The sequence below is a fragment of the Aedes albopictus genome, chromosome 3, assembly GCF_035046485.1.
Source record: "Aedes albopictus strain Foshan chromosome 3, AalbF5, whole genome shotgun sequence".
In the NCBI taxonomy this organism is placed as follows: Eukaryota; Metazoa; Arthropoda; class Insecta; order Diptera; family Culicidae; genus Aedes; species Aedes albopictus.
Window position 1 is genome coordinate 190,276,797 of NC_085138.1, and position 22,506 is coordinate 190,299,302.

Here is a 22,506-nt window from a genome sequence, read left to right on the forward strand (position 1 = left end):
GATTTTTTGATGCGCTCTATGAAAAGTTATAGCTTGTTGAACTTTTTGTGAGAGAAAAAAAAGTTGCCTATCCCAAAGATTTTGGCCATCCCCTGTATATAGCAGTTCAAAAATAAGCTCTCTAAAAAATAGTGTCTTACGAGAACGGTTCTAGCTTCGCGAAAGATTAACCAATCGATCTCAAATTTGTACCAATGATGCACATATGATAGGTTGATAAATTTGAAATTTTTTTATGCACTCAATGAAAAGTTACAGCTTGTTGAATTGTTTGAGAGAGAGAGAAAAAAGTTGCCTATCCCAAACATTTTGGCCACCCCCTGTAACTCTGGGCAATCTTGTCCAGAGGATGTGTAAGGATAAGTTTAGCTTAAATGCCGTTTCAACGACTATCAGCCACATCGGCTACAGAGGACACAGCGCGTGGATTCGGAGAATGGTTAGTTCAGATGTTCTACAAGAGGTAGTCCAAGGGTTCGATGTCGACTACGTAGGTCATACCGGCGTGGTGCCCTTTGACCGAAATAGCTCCTTACAGTGATTAAGTGGATGTGGGGAGTACATCCGAGTAGCGTTGCTGTCGTGGCGTCTACTGGGCTATCTGATAGGGCCTGAGCCTTTAGCAGGTCAAATCGCGTTGCACAAAAGTATCAGTTCTTGATACTTGCAGAACAGTTTGGCGTAGGCGTGATGGTTGACGCCGCCCGCCTTCTGAGGACAAAGGGAGGACCACTCGTGAAACTGGCTAAGTGCCAACATGCTACTTTTGTGGACCCATAGCGAATCATGGATGTTCGTAGCTGCAGGCTACGCAGCTAACGTTGAAGGTGCGATATGCCCGATCTGTCCACGAAGTCAGATAGTTCGGTGTCGGTCTGCCGTCCGACTCTCTGCTATATTATGGAGGGTCACCACAGTGTGTAGGGCCCCCTAAGGCAAAAAGAACAACAGCATGCCATTACGAGATCTATGCATTCTATGTACATACCGTGTTCGCGGAATCCGAAAAATTCCCGGTCTATTTGGTTCTGGTGCGTTGTGCCGTCGGGGTGCTGTCTACCTCGTAACCTGTCCGAGAAGATCGATGCACATTCTACGATTTCGCGTATCAATAAATAGGATAAAAATAAAAGGCAACGATTATCGCGATAAGGTTGAAAATACAATGTATATTTACATCTCGGTTAATCCGTTTGTTTACCATCCGTAATCTTTATCAATTTCATAATTCCTCCATCTTACTGGTCAATAGGCGGATTAGTTTAGAATGGATTGGATAGGGTGGCGTACTATTTCGGTCGTAAGACGTAAAAACGAGCCTCTGCCAGGCCCGTCACCCTGACTGGATTTCCAGTTCACTCCGGTGTACCACTGAAACAGATAATTATTGTTGCCCTGAAGATAACACTTCGCAAGCCTAGAGGAATCTACAGCTGCTGGCGTTCGCCAAAGTGCGTCTCATTGTTGTTTTTTTTTCTTCTTCTGCTGAACTAGAAGAATCGTCCGAAAACAAATATGTAATTGCCATCGAAAGCTTCGTAAAAATAAGTGTTGTAAACTGTAGAGGCACGGGGGTAAACATTATCTCAGTGGTACCAAGTGGATCGTTTGCTGGTGAAATTGGACGCAGTAGCGAATTAATTGCGTTCATGTTTAATCTGGAAAGGGCCTTATCGGTGGACTTCGCGAGATTAAAATTTTGCTGTCTGAATCTGTCGGATGGGGAATAGTTTCTTTCATTTCTATGCAAATAATATTCTCGGAGTCTCGGATAATTCAATTTGTTTAGGGAAGTTTTATTTTAATTGGAGATTATGTTTTTCTCATTTGTCTGCATCGGTAATGTTATAAAGATTTTTCCAGTTTCCTGTTGTTTTGTGCATTTTATTCAATTTATGTACAATTAACAGGTATGGTGATAAAATTTCACGCTTTTCTCTCGTGCCATTGGCACTGTCGAGTTCTTACATTTAGTTTTATCTTATTAGGTAGTATTCTAATGAAATCATGTTAACTCACTATCTACTCAATTATCGGTCAGCTGACCTATAATTGGGCGATAAGCGTTCAAAATACTATTCTTACGATTGTTAAAATAAATTAATCGGTTTTTCATTAAATCTAAATATATAATGAATAAGTTAAGTAAATGGCATAAGTGTTAAGCTGACTATTGGAAACAGTAACTATACGTTGTTAAATTAGTGTTTTCGGGAGCCATTACTCATAGTCCAAGAGAGTGCTTCACTTGTCATGTTTAATGGTAATGTTTAAGAGTTAGTTGGGCCGAATGGGGTAGAGGAAGGTTTCCGCTTCGTCCTTAGAGATGGCGTTCTTGGCCACGCAGGTGTAGGAGCCCATGTCGGACCATCGGAGGTCGTTGATGATCAGTTCTCCGGTGGGAAGCGTACGGAAACGGGGATCTTGCATGCTTCCGATGACGTTACCTTCTTCGTTCTTCCATGTGACTTCGGGCAGGGGACGGCCAACGGTTTTGCAGGGCAGGATGACGGTTGAGCCCATGTACTCGAATAACGCCCTGAAGTGGAGCGTAACACGAGCTGGTTTCAGATGCATGAACAGATGGTGAGCGGGTTTCATCATGTCGGTGAAGTTGGCTCGGGCGGCCTCAACGTGGAAGACGGTGGTCGAGGCGAGAGCCATTTGACCTCCTGATCGACCGATGCAGGTGTATGTGCTTTCAGAGGCATGTGACGAATGGTCCAATACTAATCGCGACACTACACGAGCCATTGTCGTAGGACTGCTTTCGCTAATGATGTTCATGGTGGCATCGTCCCACTGGGGGATAGAAAGGAGAAGGAAGAAGAAAAAAGTCAATTAACGCTTTGGCTTTGATTGATCGTTTGAGATTTTGATGACTTACATCTGCCGTTTGACCGCTGCCATGAACCCACTGTACGGTAGGAGTTGGTGAGCCCATGACTTCGCACTCGAGCTCAATGGTGCTTCCGCGGACTTGGGTGATCTGCACTGGAGGGGGTGAGGTGATTTTCACGAAATTGGGTCGGGACATGCGGGGTACGGTCGAGGACGATGATGCCGACAGGGAGTTGTCCTGATCAAGGTCCACCGCACGCCCGTTGATCTGAGGCGCTAGCATGGCCATCATGGCCAGCAGGTACAGTATTTTGAGATTCATCATTCCTGGAAGAGAGAAACATAGAAACGCACATTATAGCTAGCTATTTGAATGGTCAGTTTTTTTTTCGATTTCTTGGAAATGATCGTTGAAATTTTCCTTTCGAATTGCATCAGTCAAACGCAACGCATTCTCTTTTGAACTATTTCCCTCTCTTCGCGCTAGAGCATAGTTTTGACCGCCTCTCTTTCATTTTTTTGTATCTAACCGCTTACCTATCGTAAGCATGTGTGTAGTGGTGAACATGTGCTCTCCCCATTGAGAAAACGAATGAATGAATTTTCTGTTCACTACCGTTCAAAAATTTGGACAGTTTTGTGTATAATTAGAACGCTGCCTAGACAGCTTCCGTTTGCCACAAGAGCCGCGGGAAGCGATAAGAACCACAAGACTTTGGTTCACGTGACTAATGTCGCGTTGCGTTCCGGTACATCATGATAACTTGTATCACTAGTGGACAGTGGGAGAGTCTGCTGCCACGTATTATAAGTTGGTAATCAACACCTAAGCTGAGAGGGAAGTAACGCTGATATTGCTACACAAGTACCTACCTTTGTGAATTGATTTTCTTTTCCGGCCGGGATGCAAAATATCTCGGTACTTTCCAACCGAGTAGCAAGAACTTATTACACTCTTCCTCTTGCCAGGGGTTATAATTTGTATTCGCTTTCCGATTAACGTTGCACCTTGGGGTTTGTGCTCGTAGCCTGGCAATTCCACTTTTCAGTAAGGACTTTCAACGGAATTCTAGCGTTTCGGCCGTACGTTATGTAACGTTAGAGTTTATAAGGTATTTTATCAGCACATTCAGCAGCATTAAGTTAAGTAGATTCACTTTTTGAGCGTAGCTTAACATATGGCCAACTGTAGCGTAAGGGTACGTAATGTAAAACTCCTCGACACTCGCTAACAGTGCACACTGCGGTTCAGATTGGCGGCGGCAAATCACGTCGCTTTGCGGATCAATTGTTGACCTCTGAGAACACCGCACACTCTGCTACTTAAGAAACGCGTCTGCAAGGACTCATTAAATTCCGATTGTATATAAACACACGCGATTGATGATAACTTGGAGCTCTCCTTTCGATGGCAAACTTTCCGCTCGGACTGACATTAAATGGATCGTTCGAGGCAGCCGATTAATTATTGCTGACGTAAAACCACGATTATTTTTTGCTTCGCCACACACTTGTTGTATTGTTTTCAGGATTGTCTCTTCGATTATTTGACACCACCGAGAATATAAATTGGGTTGGTGGACTAACGGCCAACGACGACGACGGACTGACAGATGATGAATTGCCTTCCTTCGACAGCAGCAGCAGCAGCGTAGTAGCGTAGGGAAACCGACAGGCAGAAAAAAATCCTACGAGAAGGTTCGGTTTGGCTTAGGAGCGAGATGCTTTCAATTCAAGAGCGAAACGAAAACTGATTTAAGCCTTCGTACCTCACCTCATTATATAGTTTACTCTGTTCTCAGCGATTCTGGACGAGCCGATTAGTGAGCAACCACGCTCTTGCTCGCACGTTCCCTCTCCCAGTTTCAGTTCGGGGAACATTGGTTCCCAACGACGCGACGCCGTCCAGTTGCAATCGTTTATCAATCGTTTGCTGAGGTGGAATATTCAATTATAGAGCATGAACCTAGGTAGATCTGAGGCACGGGCATAATATCCAGTCGAATAGGGATTCCGACATGAAAGCCGCTTCATACCTACTTCCTGGAAGACAATTCTTGTATTTCTATGTTAATAGGGACAGGGTTCATATAACTGAAGCGGTAATTCAACAATAGGCTCGATTCCCGGTCGGCCTCTTTATAATGAAAATGTTCTTGATGTTCTTTGACAAAGAGTAGCATCCACGATAACTGAATGCAAACTGATTAAATGAGAATGAAAGTTTTCAGAACTGATAGCTCAAAGAAATGGAAAACTAGGCTTTGTTGCAGTTGTAACGAAACGCCAGAAAGAAGAAAAAGAGGTGACGGAATACGTTATTTTGAAGCACTCTATATTAATATGCTTTATCGTGCGTGTAAAGAAAATAATGAAAACATAATGGCTACAAAGAATTTCCAGATGTCTCAAAACAAACGGTTTTAGTTCTGATGTATTTTTTGTTGGATTTTTGATGGAATTAATGAAGTAGCATTGTATTTGCTGCTTGTATTTCTGACAAATCATTGATGTATATTTTGGAAGTATTGCGGTAGATGAAAAACTATTGTAAAAAAATCTGGAGTTACTTCTGACGGTTTTCAATTCATCATATTGCTCCACGAACTCTCTTGCAATCGGTGATAGACGGCGGCATCAAATTTGAGAGAGTACCTTGTAGACAGCGCTCAGTGGTGTGATCGCGCGATAGTTCCCGCAATCCAACTTGTCACCCTTTTTGTAGATGGGACACACGATACCTTCCATCCATTCCTCCGGTAATACTTCCTCCTCCCAAATCTTGGTAATGACCCAGTGTAGTGCCTTCACCAGTGCTTCTCCACCGTATTTTAGAAACTCGCTTGGTAGTTGATCTGCTCCAGCGGATTTGCTGTTTTACAACCGGCCAACCTCCTCCTCAATGTTTTGGGGGTCAGGGGCCGGAAGTCTTTCGTCCTGTGCACATACTCCTAGATCTGTTACCACACCACCTTCGGTACTTGCATCGTCGCCATTGGGGCTACCACCTTGGATCTAGCTGGGCGTGTTGCAGCGTTTCTTACTCAGCCGCTGCATGCCAGAACAGACGCTGTTGGCAGGCCCGGATTAAGGATTGTGGGGGCCCGGGGCCCGAGCGGATGTGGAGGCCCCTCGGAGAGATGACCAAAAATGTTTTTCCTTATTTTTGAACAGTACTTGAGCAATATGAAAAATAATGCTAATGTTAGCAACCAAAAAAGGTTTTTGTGGGGGCCCCTAAAATGTGGGGGCCCGGGGCCCGGGCCCCCGCGGCCCCCCCTTAGATCCGGCCCTGGCTGTTGGAGCCGCACCTCCTTTGTGAACAGACGCTCGGGTCGTACCTCCTCAATCTAGCTGAAGTCAGAAGGAAAACAGTGCCCAGGCTGCACTACCAGCTGAGCACACAACTCTTAGCTGGCGGTCTTTGTCATCGCTTGACCCATGGAAGCACGAGGTAGGAACTTGTGAGGATCAGAGCTATGTTGGACGCTCTTCTTATCGACTCACCGTTTTGCAGCCCAATTGAAATGTACTAATATTCCGGAAATTATTTATTTCTGGAGGAATTCTTGGCACGAATACAAAAAAAAAATCAGTAATTCAAAACTGTAGTCATCAAGAGGGCACTGCAATCCTGTCCTTTAACTCATAACTATGTTTCATTAGGATAAATTTCCATCGTAATACATTGTGGTGTTAATGATTTCAGGAGAATTTACTTGTAAATGATGTTGGATGCAAGATTGACATTCCCATCACCTTCATACAACACCTTGTTTACCGGATAACTTACACAACTTACACAAAATGGTCTCATTTGCCCTCGTGATTATCAGGTAAGTTATCGTGGGGCCGATCAACGACGGATCAGACGTTCCCCCTGCGGCAGATTCTCGATTATTGATTTCAAGGCGGTGAGCGATTCAATGAAAAGAAACCAGTTATGGCGGATTGTGATTGAACATGGTTTTCCGGCGAGGCTAATTAGTCTGATGCGACGCTTGACGGATCGAAATCAAGTGTACGGCTTGCAGATGAAATTGGATCATCATTCGTAACCTTAGACAGACTGACATTTTCGAATTAAGCGTTCAACATAGCACTGGAAGGAGCGATAAGAATAACTGGTGTGCAAAGGAGCTGAACCGTTGCATTGTCACGCGGTCACATATCCCTTTCGTGACGAACCAGCACAATTGTGCTGTTGAACGGTATCAGGATTGCATATTTTTCATCTGTCCAGACTTCGTTTAAAGTGGTATAAACTGTATCCATAATTCAGCCATTACTTATACTTGTATGAATGTAAACAAACTTGCGTTTACGTTGCCTGTGGGATTTACCACACCAAGGTAAACAAAAAGTGGACAAAAACCGTAAAACATGATAAAGTTTTATATGCCGCATATTTTTTATTTCCGATTTGTCTAGGTACTCCTAGCTAGTAAGCAAAAGATAAAGAGTAGTTCTTTCAAATGAGGAAAAATGATTGTTGTTTTGTTGGGAAATGTAAGAGTTCTGGAGAGGCAAATGAGCCATTTGTAGGGAGATTCCACTTTTTTGTGCTCCGTCTCGAAAGGGATATATTCCTGGGCTTCGCGGACGATATCGACATCAACGGGATTAACCATCGGGCCGCGGAAGAGGCGTTTATACCTTTTAAGAGGGATACTGGAGACTGCGAGGATTGAACTTACGATTAGCACCACAAAGACCAAGCACTGGTCATCGTTGCACATCGGGCCATTTTTGGTCTGCAAAACCAGCTGATGTCTGCTGCGAACGAAACTCGGCAAAACTCGGGTTGTACAGGACTCTGATGCTTCTGGTTGTTTTATATGGTCATGCATCGAACGATACTTAGCGGTGAACTGGAGAAAGATATCTGGCGGTGTCGCATGAAATACGAATTATACCAATAAGTATAGAAAGATATGGATGTAGTGAAGTGAATAAATACGACATGCTGCGGTGGTCTGGACAGGTAGCTCGTATGCTGGAGGAACGGAGGAATACTTAAACCATATTCAGCTGAGAACCAGGGAGAGGTCGTCGCTTCGTAAAAAAATCGCGTACTCGTTGTTTTTAACTGGTGAGGAGGAGCTTATCACTCGCTGGGAGAAATTATTTTGTAAAGCCGGAGCTAATGAAACAGTTGCAACCAGAGTTTAAAATTTTCATTTTCAATGAGTGAAATTCACCGTGAATTTTAAAAATTCTCAACTGAGGGATCAAAATAAAATTCATTTTGGTGAATGAATTTTTTCACCTATTCATTCATTTTTCTGTCACTGAAAATTTTCACTGAGAATTATAACTGGACCGTAACTCCCGATTAAACTTCCAATCACATCAAAACTTGTGTATTGTAGTTAGTAAGAATATTTATTATCTTCTCTATTTGTTCATTAAGTCGGATTGTGCGTCTGTTAACAAAAATTGGACATTTTACGACGTGCGAAAAAATATTCGTGACAGAGAATTGAATGAAAAAAAGAGAGGCATTCAGCTGACAATGAATGTGGTCAAACACGAATGAAAAAATGAGAATGTCAATCTTCACTTTCAATCTTCGATTTTTTTACTCTCTGGTTGCAACCTTCTATCATAGAGAACAGACATCCAAGTCCAATCTGAATTTTGTATAAAGAATAGTTCATCGGCAACACAAATGGCAACATCTTGGCGCTGCAATCTACAAGTTACTAATACTGACGTAATTCATCACTTGAAATGTTTCAAATTACCACTGACTGTAGCAGTCAGATGTTTGGTAGTACGGATTCAAATCCTTACACATCTATCTGGATAAAATTTGTTCTAGCCTGGATGTCTGTTCTCTATGCTTCTATGATGTAATCTATCTGTTTTACCCTCTTCCCGATATCTGAGAGTATCGCTCAAACAACTTAGGCGCTGTTCATGAACTACATACTCATTTTTGACCATCTCAGACCCCCTTCCCTTTCGTAGACTTCTGTCCATACAAAACTTTCGAAATTTGTATCGAGCATAGGTTTTGGCCAGAAATCCCCCTCTCCCTTAGAGTCTATTTACGTAGTTCATGGACAGGTCCTTATCATGGTGTAATGCTGAAATCCGACACCGACAAATGGTACTTCGTAACGCCCGCCGCCGCTTTCTGCGCCATCGAATCGTCGGCAATAGAATCCTTGTCCGCAGTACGACGTATTTTTTTTTGCTCAATATTTCGTGAGTACATCTTCCGAATCTTAAGGCCTTACACAGGCTAAAATATTTGACAAAAAAGAACTCAAGAAAAAACATATGTTTGACATTGATGAAAATTAGATAGAGTCAGATAAGATGTTTGAGCTGATTTCTTCAAATATTTGACTGTGTACTGGGATCTTAAGACAAGGTTAAGATAGAACCCTCTTCGTTTTGGCGTTTATTCATAACTAGAAAAAGATGCACTAGCAATTTCGTCCGAAATGTCATTTGTTGGCAAAACAACTCGCAGTGACCCAGTATAAGAGACACTGTCGAATTTACCAAAACGTTTGGCTAATTTCTTCTTGATCTAACTCTGATTACACTCAATTGATAAGGTATTCCTTATCGGCTTAGTTAGGTTCAAGGAAAAACCTGATTGTTTTTGGGTTAGTTTGAGTTAATTTGAATGCGAAAACCGCATTTTTAATTTGTGAATATGCTGCTTATTCAATATACACCAATTTGATTTGCTTGTCATCTCGTTTTCCGACATCTTCAGGCGTCCCACTAGGAATCCATCTTTGACCACTGATATTCATATTATTTATTGACTGTTGTTGAAGATGCAAGAAATAAAGAATACATACTGGAAAACTTCTGGAAAAATTCTCCAGGAAATTGTGGAAGAATTTTTGGAAGAACTTCTGAAAGAATTTTGTGTGGAATTTCCGTACACATTTGTAAAATTCCTAGAGGAACTTCGAAGAAATCTTGGAAGAATTCTCGGGCGAGCTTCTGCCAGTATTCTCAAAGGAATTAATGAATTCCTGCAGGAGTGCGCGGAAGAATTTTCTAAGAAAATCTTGGCAATTTCTGAGAATTTTCTGGAAGCTTTCCCAAAACTACTTTTTGGGGATTTTATCGCTCTTGGTAGAAGACGAAGAACTTTCGAAGAAATTTCTTAAAAATATTTGTGAAATATCTAGAAATTTCTTTTAGTGAATTTTTGGAAGAATTTCCGGAAGAACTGCGAAAACTGCCACGAAAATTTGGAAGAATTTCAGTAAGTGTTTTGAGCTATCAAAATACCATCTTCCCAAGGTTCTCTTAAAATTCTAAGGTTACTTTTTTTTCGTCTCCAGCAATAAAAATCTCGTCCAGGTGTATCAACCTACCCATCGTTATTATTATCCTGTTTCCGAAGCTTCCGAGGTGTCTTTAAATGAAATAATAATCAACGTATCCTATCCCTTTTGGATCTATCACATGGCCTTCGTAGTTTCGGTTGTCGCCCGGAATCTCCAGTTTCACAATTCCAGGTTAACAAGTTTTCTCTTAAAAATTTCATCCTATCACTTGCTAAACTACTAAACATTTTCTGTAACTACAGACCAGCTTTCTATTACCACTGACAATCTCAATCTCCTCGATTTCACAGAATTTCGTCATGCTTCCGCAAGCCACAGCCGCAGATTTTTAACATTTTCAAAGTGGGATGTGGTTATCGTGCATTCTACACTTGCCGTTCCGCATCATTTAGTACAGTCTATACAGTAGAAGTTGAGAAACACCTTGTCCCAGTACGGGCGCTATTTCAACAGAAAGAAGAAAAAGAATCAGAGATGACCTCATTCCGCTCAGTTGAAATTTGTTTAGCAATTCTACTAGAGACTTTTCCAGGAACTACACAAGACGTACCTACCTAGCGATAGAGTTGATAATACAAATTATGAAATAAGGAAAGGTGGGGTTATACGCACTCTCTAAGCAAACGTGGCCCAATAACTAAGATTAAGTTAATTTTATGGGTGTCTTGCGTGTTGAAAGTTAGGTTAGTTATTTGACTAAGAGACGCCACACAGAAAGAAATTCTGAAAACTACACGTGACGTAATTATTGAAACGTTTAAATTTCCATTTCATTTCATTCGATTTTACATAAAATAATCTCTTGCACGCAAAGTTGTAAGCAATCTCCATACTGGAGACAATCTGTAATTTCACAATCCGATGGAAAATTGTGTAGAAGGCGATGGAGGTCATTTTGTTACAGCGAACTCGATGTAACAATTTTGAACTGTGCAACTTGTGGTCCGCGTGATATCTATTTTACCTAATCAAATTAACAATTTAAAAAAATGTTACGTTTTGGGTGCTGAAAAACTGTTGGGGGCAAAACGCACCTTGAGGTGAGGACCGCTGGCATTTCCCGCTTTAAATTCTAATGAAATACCAGGCGGCTCCATCTCACTATTAACGGTTGCAAATGGAAGGTGTAGGAGGCGAATGGAAGTTAATAGATTGAATCCATATAATCAGCGCGCAATCGCTTAAATTGCGTGCGCTTCAAATTAGACAATTTTTCCAAATGTGGAAAATCATCATTTTCCATGCTTTTCATTTGAATATTCTTGTCATTTTTGGGTATGTCCGGCTCAACTTTACGTCCAGTTTGCATGCATCTGACAGAACTGCACTTACATAGTGAAATAGCGTGAGGGTGTTTTACCCTGGGGTTGTATATTACCCCAGGCTATCCTTATCTGAAAATAGAGGTTGGAATTTGTGATTTCCAGTTATAAACTTGGTAAGGAGTGATGCCCAGTACTTAAACATCCAAATGCCATAAAACGAATCATCTTTGACCAATGAGCTAACATTGATAGGTTTGACTCTAGTTATAAAATCCTCAAGCAAAAATGTTCCATTGAGGTTGAAGGATTCGTAGTTGACATAATCGTCATCATTGAAAATTAGGGAGCATTTTTATCTTTCAAAACTGAAATTTTCGCAGTGAAAATGTATTCACTGTCTTGCAGGTGAAGAATGGAGTATGTGTACTGTGCAGTGAATACATTTCCAATGAGAAAATTTCAGTTTTGAACGAGAAAACTGCTTTAGAATTTTCAATAATGACGATTATATCAATGACGAATCCATAACCCTTGATTTAGTTTCTGTTCACGAAATACCATGTTCGTTATTGTTGTAAACAAGAAAGTGGACTCGGTACACCAATGAAACACATCTTGTTCGGTCTATAGGTAAAACATTTCTGACTATATTTCGTATATTGAGTACATCACAACTTGAGAGGTAGCTCGGCTCTCGCTACTCGATAGTATCTCTTTTCTCTTTCTCATTCATATATACATATTCGAAAGGTAGTATTACACTACCATAACAGTTATATATGTAATATTATTCAGCTACAAAAAGACATGGTGTTTACTATATTTGAGTCTTACAAATATTGAGTAGGGTGGCCCACACTTATATGAAAAACAAAAAAATCGAAAAAGGCCAAGTCTTACCTCTTAAATCAGTTCTTTTGGACTCCCATAAGCTACGTTCAAAATTTGAGCAAAATAGATTGAGCCTAAGGGGACGCTCAAAACGCATGAAGTTTGTATGGGACGACTTGGCCAAATGTATGCAGAAATTTAAGGTTTTCGAATTTTGCCGCTAGGTGGCGCTGTAAGCGCTCAACAATCAAACCCTTTGGTATTGTTGTAGGTGACTATATGCCAAACAACTTTGTCGAAGACCGCGAAGTGATCCGACGGCTGTGAAAAAAGTTATACCCTAGGTAGAGTGAGACAAAGTATTGAGATTTTATTATTGATATTATTCCTTTACATGTATTGGAAAAACAACAATAAAGTTTATCCTCACATTACCTAGGGTATAACTTTTTTCACAGATGTTGGATCACTTTGCGGTCTTCGACTAAGTTGTTTGGCATATAGTCACCTACAATAATACCGAAAGGGTTTGAAAAAAAAAATGACGGGAGCATCCGCATACTCGCCGATTTTCTGAATGACCGCGGGTTCGGAATCGTAGCGATGCAGGAGGTATATTATACAGAATCTATGGAGTGTACGTTACCATCTGTTGGTGATCGATCGATGAAAAATGTGCTGGTTGAGGATCAAGAGTCGATTCTTCAACATCAGCACAATACACGTGAACACGTTGGAGGCATTGCTGCTGACAGCAATGCATTCTACGCGAATACGACACTGCCCAAGCCACGACGTCAAACATATCATAGGATACCTAAATGATCAGATAGGTCAGAAGGAGGATGATTGAAGAATTCAACGCTTACCAGCTGATGAACTTCTTACAGCACAGTCTCCTGGATCGTTACACTTGAGGATCACCTCAGCAAACAGAATCGTAAATCGACCACATTTAATTGATAGATGATACTTCTCCGACATTATCGACGCCAGGACCTACCGTGGCCTAACATTGACTGTGACGATGATGAATAAAACTTTTCGTCGTTCACAATGTACGGTATAGTCCAGATCCAGAGTGGCTGAAGCAAGCAGATTTGACTACTGCACATGCGCAGAATTTCAAGCCAGCGCTGCTGGACGAGGTTATGCTTGGTGTGGTCTCTCTGGAGGTCTGGAGTACATCGGTTCGTTACTAACGGCTGATATCAACGTACAACGACATATGAAGGCGCATCATCATTGGAATTGATGCCTATTATGGGCTCCAAAAGTAACTGCAATCTAAAAATAAATTCCACACCATATGTACCAAATGTAACTGTAAATGTAATGTGAATTAAGCTCTTTAAACTCTGCGTGCGGCACTGTGGTGAGGGTTTTTCGCTCATTGAAAATGCAAATTTCAAACTCTGCGAACAAATATCATAAAATACTTTAATTCCTTGAGAAACTATAAGTAAATATGTAGTCAACGTTGTTCGACGAAATAAATAAATCAAAAAATAAACGATGGTCGTAATATTTGAAGACCACAATAACCATGGGCCTCCATGTGGGTCCCAATGTCATTGGAAACACTTGGCTGGTAGTAAAATCACCAGAAAACCTGATTTGCATTGCAAGCGCTAAAAACCGGAAGTAGGAAAGGGTTAATTGAGAGATCAAAAGATTTTCCGTGGGTTAGGCGGCCAAGCTTCTCTAGAAGAATGTTTTATGCAAACATATCTTGACACCATTGACCTATAATAATGATCAAATCTCATTCAGGAATGGTTTTATGAGTTGGGCCATTTTACCCCATCTTGGCATTTTGGGCTTTTTTCCCCTACTTGTCAAACAGCAGAAATCTCTTTCGATATGTCTCCCATAACGTAGATTTCTCCGGTCAGGACACTGGCATGACGATTTTTCGTTGGCTGATACACCGAGTCCACTATTTATTTGCTCTTCGTTTCGTTCGATGCTGCGAGAACGTCGAAGCCCCAGGTTGGGAACACCTGCCCAGTGCAGCCTCCAACCGAACCCCCGGCAAAGCGAACACGGCATTCGAGCACGATCATTCATAAATTGATACTGCCTTCCTCCGGTACCGGCTAGAAACCGGCGGCGGGTGACAAAGATACTGATCAGCCGTTACCAGTGATGCCTCACGTAGGGATATTTTGGTAACTCTGAGATACAGAGGTCTTCGGAAAGGACAAATTTCGGGAGAACTACGCAGCTTCGTATAGGATTTTGATAAAAAGAAAAACCTATTCAAACTTCTTTAACCGGTAACAAAAGATATCGATTTTTTGGAATTCAAAAATCCGTTGAATGTGCCAACACTGGTCATTACTGTATTCTGCTTGTTGCACTTGGAGGTATTCAACCGAAGAACACTGAAAAAGGTCCTATCGGATTTGTCCAGCCAGGTAACAGCTTGTGCACGAGTTGAGAGAGTGTCATGCTCCTGCTGGTGCTGCTGCCGCCGCCGCCGCCGCCGCCGCCGCCGCCACCGCCACCATTCGTTGATATCATTGTACATAAAGAAATTGAATTAAAGAAATTTCTTCTTAAGACTTTTTCAAACAGCATAAAGTCACGAGAGAGCGAGAGGGAACAGATAGAAGAAGCAATAAAAAGATATCGCCTGATGCAGTTACATAAATTACATGGTTTCCCCTTAATCCGAGCGTGTCTTTGCTTAGCTCTCGATCTTGGTGGCACTCGAGTTCGTCCCATTGCATTGCTTGCCTACCCACCTACCTACCTACCAACAGTTCGTTTGTTGAGCCGGCTTTCGGGCTGTGCAGCAGCCACGTTTGGAGCAAGCGGTGTTGCCGGCGGGAGAAGGTTTTTTGCGGCAGATGAAGAGTCAAGATGCATTTTAGCTAATGAAGGAATTCTAAAGAATTTCAATTAAGAAGAAATACAAAGCAAAATTTCTAGATTTATCTAAACTGACATACAATAAATTGCACACCATCACAATTAGGATAACACGTAATTCACAATCCACGTTCCATCTGGTCCCCCGAGCGTGCTCTTTGCACTCCATGCCGACTTGCTCTAACCGATAGATTAGCAACTTTGCAGGGTTGTTGTCCGGTACACTTTCATCATACCCTGCCCACCATATCCGTCCAGCTTTGAACACTTTCTGGATGTGGTTCATCTGTTGTTGTCACAGATCGTTTTCCTGCCGCCGATGATCGTCTATAGCATTCTTCACTCGTAAACTTCAAGTACTTACATTGCAAGTTCTCCCCGAGCATGGTCCATGTCTCGTATCCGTTGAGAACAATCGGTCTACAGGGTGCGGCAGGAAAAAAATGCGAAAAGTTCAAGGCACTATTACACGCTAAATATGGGATATATATGACTATTTTTTCATGACAGTGTATCAGTCAATGTCTATATTCTAGCATTGAAAAATAAAAATGAACACATTTGATGTTTGACATGTGATAATGTAGGCCTAATAAGCGGATATCAATAAACTGCGCGCCCAATGGTCATTAAACAAAATGACTATAACAGTAACAAAATTAGCTCAAATTCGATGAACAACCAGACCACACTGATCCAGAGCCATGTAGTTTCACATACCAGATGAAATAAGTACATATATTTGATGATATTGTAGAGAAAATCAAATATTTTGTTTTATCAGATGCGAAATTTAGCGATCTGTGCGATCTTCTGCGGTTTGAAAATTCTGGTTGTCTTGATCTTCAAGCGCCGCCCTGTAAAGGTTAGTGACCAAAATGGGAAATTTTTTAATTAACTTTTCAGAAAACTAGCCTATTATAGATCATGGAACGTTGAAACATAGATTGGTTAATGTTAACTGGACGAAAATGAGGTTTGAAGTTGGAAAACACTTTCGCATTTTTTCCTGCCGCATACTGTAGCAATAATATTCTTGCCGTCGGTAAAACACATATTGGACAGTTTGCGTGAAGATCGTATCCCGGTTGTAGAGGCCAGCTTATAGCTTTACATCTTCCAGGGCGATGTTGAAGACTACGTACGAAAGCCCCACACACCTTGTCACAGTCTCTTAGAGCACCTTTAACGGTGCGCTACTATACCCCGTTTGGCAGCCCTCCGTCATTGCAGCAAACTTTACCGGTCGCTGCTGGATGCGCTCGCAAAATAGTAGCGCTATGGGTGGGTGACCAAATATAGTAGCGGGACAGTTGCGCTGCTAAAAATTCTATGGGAATATGGCAGCCCTCCCGATACGAATCAGGGTGACTAATTTGATTGCTACCGGTGTGGAAAAGGGTGGTTAAGTCAAAATAGTAGCGCTGCGCGGGTTGCTCGAATAGTAGCCGCCGTTAATGTTGCTCTTAGATATTTGATTGAATTGAACAGTTCACCCAAAACCTTCACGCAGTTTTGTTCATCGTCCATTGTTTCTTCGATTAGTCTGGTCAGTTTCCCGGAAAAGTCGTTCTCGTACATGATTATCCATAGATCTGTGCAGTCGATACTTTCGTATGTCACCTTGCCCTAAGCCGAGCCGCCATACCTTAGTATGGACGAGGCGACTAGTCAGAAGCTAACGCTGTTGGACATCATCCGGTACAGTGCCACTATAGCTGTGGAGGCTCTTTTGCAGACATAATCAACGTGGCTTCAGAAGGTAATCTTATCGTCGATCATCACCCCCAAGTATTTGACGGAGCGCCTCGCTGCTTCGACTTTCGGTTGTTCACCATCACCACCTCAGTTTTCTGGTGAGCCAACTCCAGTTTCCTGGACCTCATCCACGCCTCCACAACAATGATCGAGTGGGTTGTAGTCAACTCCACTTCTTCGATCGACTCACCATAGACTTCGAGCGTAATGTCGTCAGCAAAGCCGACAATCTCCACTCCCACCTGGAACTTTAACCTCGCCACCTCGTCGTCATGACTTTCCATAACACCGGACCAAGGATAGAACCTTGCGGGACTCCTGAGGTTATGTGAAAGCTCTTCCGACCCACCTCTGTGTCGTTAACTAGCACTCGATTCTGAAAATATCTTCCGAGAGTCTTGTACAGGTACCCGGCTATTCCCACACGCAGGAGCGCATCGGCAATAGCCGCTCAACTGGCGCTATTAAAGGCGATCCTCAAAGCCTCACATCTAATGCGCCCTCGGTGTCCATGTCCACCACTGCGTTGCTGGTACCACTTTCGCCTTTGCTTTACGCTTTCTTTACCATTTTTCTGTCAGCTTCATTGTCGGCTCCCTCAGTGCCCGAGCGCCTGCGCTTACGGTTGAAGCGCCAGTTACGGTTGCCGACAAGCTTCAGTGGTGGCAACAGTTCCATGCCTTGTGCACCTTGTGGAACTGTCGAAAGGTAATGAAGCGCAGGAACATTTGTGAAAACACGGTAATGTCTTCTCGCTGCTGCCGGCTGAGGTTGGTGAGGGCATCTTCCGGTTCCTTTTCACACGGATCCAACAGTCCGGAACCGTTGATTACGATCTACGAGGCGATAGCTTCCATGACAAGGCGCATACACTCGCCGGGAGATAGTGGTCCACCAACCGATGAGATGACCTTCCCGATGAGCAGTTCCGTTGCCCATTGTGAGATGTTTCCCCAAATTGGTATTCTGGTGCAAAGATCCGGGAGATTTTTACGGTAATGATGCCGTCCAACACCAGAAAGGCACTCACGACTGGCGCCATCGTCGTGACGGTGTACGTTTGCTCTTCGTCGACATTCTTGAGTTGGATCGGAAGCTCGGTAGCGACGTGTTTCAACAGTGCAGTCGTCGGCTTTCCGGCACACAACACAACAAGTTGAACAGTGTTATCACCATGCAGAAGGAGTCCCTTTGCTAGCAATCCAACGCTTTTCAGCAGACGGACATTGCTGCCCTCGGTTTACTTGTGGAAGAAGATCATCCGATTAGCATCGCCGTTGTTATGCTCATCTCGATGCTCATTGCCTTTGCTGTCCTTCTTTTCGGAATCGCCTTCCATGTTCTCATCCTTAGCACCTCCAGTGATCATCGCATCCAAAACCAGCTTTAAAGCGCTGAATAGTCTGAAGCTCCTCCTCCTTGGGATAGATCTCGGCTAGCCGTGCCACAACTTGACGATCGTTAGAAGATTCCGAATGATGTCCCAGAAGCATTCCGAAGAATGGATGACGTCCGAATTGGCGCATTCCATGATCCCCACCCCTTCCTCCATCTCGGCTTCAGCCATTTGACGACGGTTCTAGTATTCCTCCTGTATGGTCTGACGATGTGCACGTGCCGCTTCATGGTTAGCTTAACATCTACAAACAGATCTGGTTGAGCCTTCATCAAGCAGTATAAGCAAACGATGACGACGTCCCTTCATGTACATCTCTTTTGTATTCAATGTATTCACTTCCGAACGGTTTGACCGATTCATCGTGTGCATCTCCATCGCCTTCCTTCTTCTTTTCGTGGATCGGAGCTAGTTCACATGCCGGAATCGGTATTCTCAGTTTGGTGTGCAACTTAATGACCTTCTGATGCTTGGCACCGCGGACAGGTGGCAGTGAAGGCTGTTCGGGGGACGAGCCGGAGTCGCAGTACCTGGTTCGGTAGCTTGTTTGAGCAGATGCTCGCTGGTCTTGTGTTTCTGGCCTTCCAAGTACTCCCTATAGGTTTGAGGACCGGCGGAATTGATCTTGCACACATCGCAATAGTGAATGGGTTGTGGCTTTGGAGGAGGCTTGTTCTGCGGCTGGGTCTTGGGCCTTTTTGTACCCTTTCTATCCTCCCTGTTGCCCTCCAATGGCGTTGGCAGGTTTGTTATTCTATTGTTGAGCAAGGTACATGATCGCAGCGCTGTAGAGGGCCGACTCGTAGCCTGAATAGCTGGCACTCTGGCCGACCGTTTGGGCAATAGCAGCCAATATCGAGCGCTGTTGAACGTGGTTACTGAATGGGAGTTACCGGTAGTTTGTGAAACGTAGGCCGTCGGTTGACCGGTATACTGTGCGGTGGCAGCCTTAACCGTTTGGATCGCAGCGCGAGTCGTTTGGGCGCCGTTAAATGCAAGAAAGAGCGAGATAAAAGAGGGGGCAAAGCGTTAATTTGTTTCTTTCTCGTGTTTGTTTACGAAAGTGAGTGAGATAAAAGAAAAAACTGCGCATGCTGGAGGCGCCGTACATCACTGGCGTGGCCGGTTGGAAGTTGATGATCCTCACAGTTCCTACTGCCGAATTGTCGTATGCGGATGGAGTGGTCGTGTAGCATGCGCTAGCTCCTGCTTGATGATATGTAGTACGTGGAGCCTCGTAGCCGTGCGGTTAAGGTCAAAAAGCTTCTAATCGCACCATACTATGGGGTGAGGGTTCGATTCCCGCTCCGGTCGATGAAACTTTTCGCGAGAATAGTTTCTTCTCCGTATCCACTGGTGCATGATCCGTGTGTCCGTTGTCTAGTATTAAGTTTCGTTCAGTCTGTACAGCCGCTGGCTGAAGACGATGTCTACGTCTTTTTTTTAGTGTCGTACATTGTTGTATGACCGTTTCTGTAGTCGTAAGTACTGCCGTGTGCAGCATAGTTGTCCCATGTTCTATGGGAATCCCTATTAACATGGGACAACTATGCTGCACACGGCAGAGTAGCCGTTGCAGATGTTGCGTAGGTTCCCAGAGTGGCGCCCGGGAAAGCTTGCTCGTATCCGGTGGGACGCGCTGCCGCTGCTGTTCCGTAGGTCGCTGCTGCTGCCGGTGCGACCGCTGTCGGTACTGTATAACCCGACTGTGTGGTCTTTTCCGGGGGCCGTCATACTGTACGTCACAATCGTCGTCGTCTGGGGTATAGTTACCTCTCTGGTATGGTTTTTTTTTTTTATTCTTAATCACTTAACCTAATTTACAGCTCTTTTGTCCACTAGGGTACTACGTGAGCGATTCCAATTGGACGCTGCACTTCCACTTTGTACAGCGCCTAAATGTATTCTATTATGTTCTACTTTATTGAACTGGTTGCCTTTGTGCTTCTTTCTCTCTTCTACCCTGTCCATGGTAGAATGATGAGCACGATGATGCTGATGTGCGGCTGCTGTTCCTTTTCCAGTCCGATTGGGGGTCCATTATGAGTTGCGGTTCGCTGATATCCAAATTCCGGGTCCGTTAGAGCTATATGCTCCGAAGAGGGTCAGGTGCCAGCTGCTCTCGGGGGGAAGAGCAACTGACGAAAAATTGCAAGTGCCGGGGCTGGGTTCGAACCCATGACCATCCGCTTATGAAGCGAACGTGTGGACCACTGCGCCACGGGCCCCGACAATCTCTGGTATGGTTACCTCGCTCAAATGTTTGCATAATAGAACCTGTTCAGCAAACCTGCTGCAGCGCTACGATCGCAAATCCGCGGTCTTTCAGTAGATCGGCGAGTATGTGGTGCTCCCAATTGAGAGAACGGCAGTTCCTCGTATAGAGTTTCCAATCGGAACTTCTGTTTCATCACGTGGGTCGCTTACATTGGTCTCGGTTCGTGTTTGTCTATTGCTAATTTTTCGTCACAATTATTTTTACGACTGGCTTGCAGGGCCGGACACTAACACACTACTTTCCGGAGAACTGTTGTGCACAGTTGAACTTGGTGTCTTGGTGATCCTCCCTGTCACGCCTACGACCAAGGTTTCCATCAGGGTTGGTTATACGACCTTTTATGCTCACAGTTCCCGGCCGCTTTCACAGGGAGGCAGGCATTGGAGTTGTTGAACATACTAGTAATTACGAAGGCATTTGAATCATGGGATACCTAGCTTTCATAGTGGAAGGCGATGTCCACCACGAAAAATGAAGAATATTGGAAGCTTTTAACATTCTTCACTACCGTAAAGCTGGATCATTCTCCGGCTACCGTAAAGCTGGAAGGGTTGACCGTGTTTACATCCAACGATTTGATCCTGTTGACATTGATGGTAAGACCTGCCGCCGAGGAGCGAATGGCAAGATTATCGAGGTTGCTCTGCATATCAGAGCACCGTTAGGCTAAGAGAGCAACGTCATCAGCCTGTTCGAAGACTTTTAGGCGCTCCATGGTAATGGGCTGCCACAGCAATCCACGATTTAGTTCACGGTCAATCGCACCTATCAGGATCTCGAGAAGGACAGTCGATTACAATGAGGAACAGTAGCGATGCTAGCATACATCTTTGCCTCATTCCTGCAAAGACCCGGATGGGTTCGAACAAAACACCGTTGTGCAGTACTCTGCACGAATATGCCCCCTACTGTGCTTCAATGAGGCCGATGATTTTCTCAGGGAGACCCTTGCCGCTGAGGGCTTCCCACATGTTTCCGTGATTAAAACGGTTGAATGCTTTTTCGTAATCAATGAACACCAGGTAGAGCGACTCTTGGAATTCATTGATTTGCTCCAGAATGATACGGAGCGTGACAATATGGTCCACACAGGATCGTCCGGCACGGAATCCTGCTTGCTGCCGTCGAAGATTTGCGTCAACCTTCTCCTTTACCCGGTTCAGGATCACTTTGCAGAGGACTTTGAGAACGATACACAGTAACATGATGCCCCACCAATTATCGCATACAGTCAGGTCACCCTTTTTTGGGTACCTTCACTAAGAAACCTTGCATCCAGTCAGCCGGAAATGTCGCGGTTTCCCATATGTTTCAGAATAATTGATGCAGTAGTTGTGCGGATACTACGGGGTCAGCTTTGATCATCTCAGCCGATATGCGATCGAACTAAGGCTAAAAAAATTATGACTTTACGAAAAGATTAAGTTCAACAACTAGGCAATTTCACTCTGGAACATAAATAGATTTTCCCACCATCTGTTTCTACCACATTTTAAATATGGCAATTTTGGCCCATTATTTACTAATAGAATCAACCCGCTATTGACACTCACTAAAAAACCTAATAGATTGCCCTTTCGTAAATTTCTACAAGTATCGATTGTGCATGAAGCTGTTTGAAACAATCCAAACTCTTTCATCCGTGTGTCTAGTATAGATAGCGTATATCTAGCGGTTACTTGTGATGAAAAGCCACTACCAGTGCAGGACTTGCCATGTCGCGGTTGGTCTTAACAAAATTTTAAGATTTCCGTCTGGTCTCAAATACTTCATCCCATAACTATGAAATATCGATTGTGATGAATTATGTATTATGATTTACATGGAACGAACTCACCGAATTTACTATCACAATAAATTTGAAATGTTATCAGCAGATTTCCAGCAATGAATGACATGATCCAACCGTTACCGAAACGTCGGGACGAATGGTTC

At 43.5% G+C, this 22,506-nt stretch overlaps 1 protein-coding gene and 1 pseudogene across 2 annotated transcripts in view; both read right to left on the reverse strand.

Annotated features, from left to right (window-relative positions):
* Positions 1–1,775: 1,775 nt before the first annotated feature.
* Positions 1,776–22,506, reverse strand: part of LOC109429125 (neural/ectodermal development factor IMP-L2) — a 132,287-nt gene continuing 111,556 nt past the window's right edge. Inside the window, exons 1-3 of one of the 2 annotated variants that reach the window (XM_019704974.4) lie at positions 3,715–4,598; positions 2,888–3,168; positions 1,776–2,802 (exon numbers count right to left, since the gene is read on the reverse strand). In XM_019704974.4, the coding sequence (XP_019560519.3) occupies positions 2,278–2,802; positions 2,888–3,166 (804 nt within the window). In that variant the 5' untranslated portion in view covers positions 3,167–3,168; positions 3,715–4,598 and the 3' untranslated portion in view covers positions 1,776–2,277. Of the gene's footprint in view, positions 2,803–2,887; positions 3,169–3,714; positions 4,599–22,506 lie in introns of those variants that run through there. The other variant, XM_062856973.1, reaches the window with a different exon arrangement.
* Positions 17,375–22,506, reverse strand: part of LOC115267304 (zinc finger RNA-binding protein-like) — a 28,620-nt pseudogene continuing 23,488 nt past the window's right edge.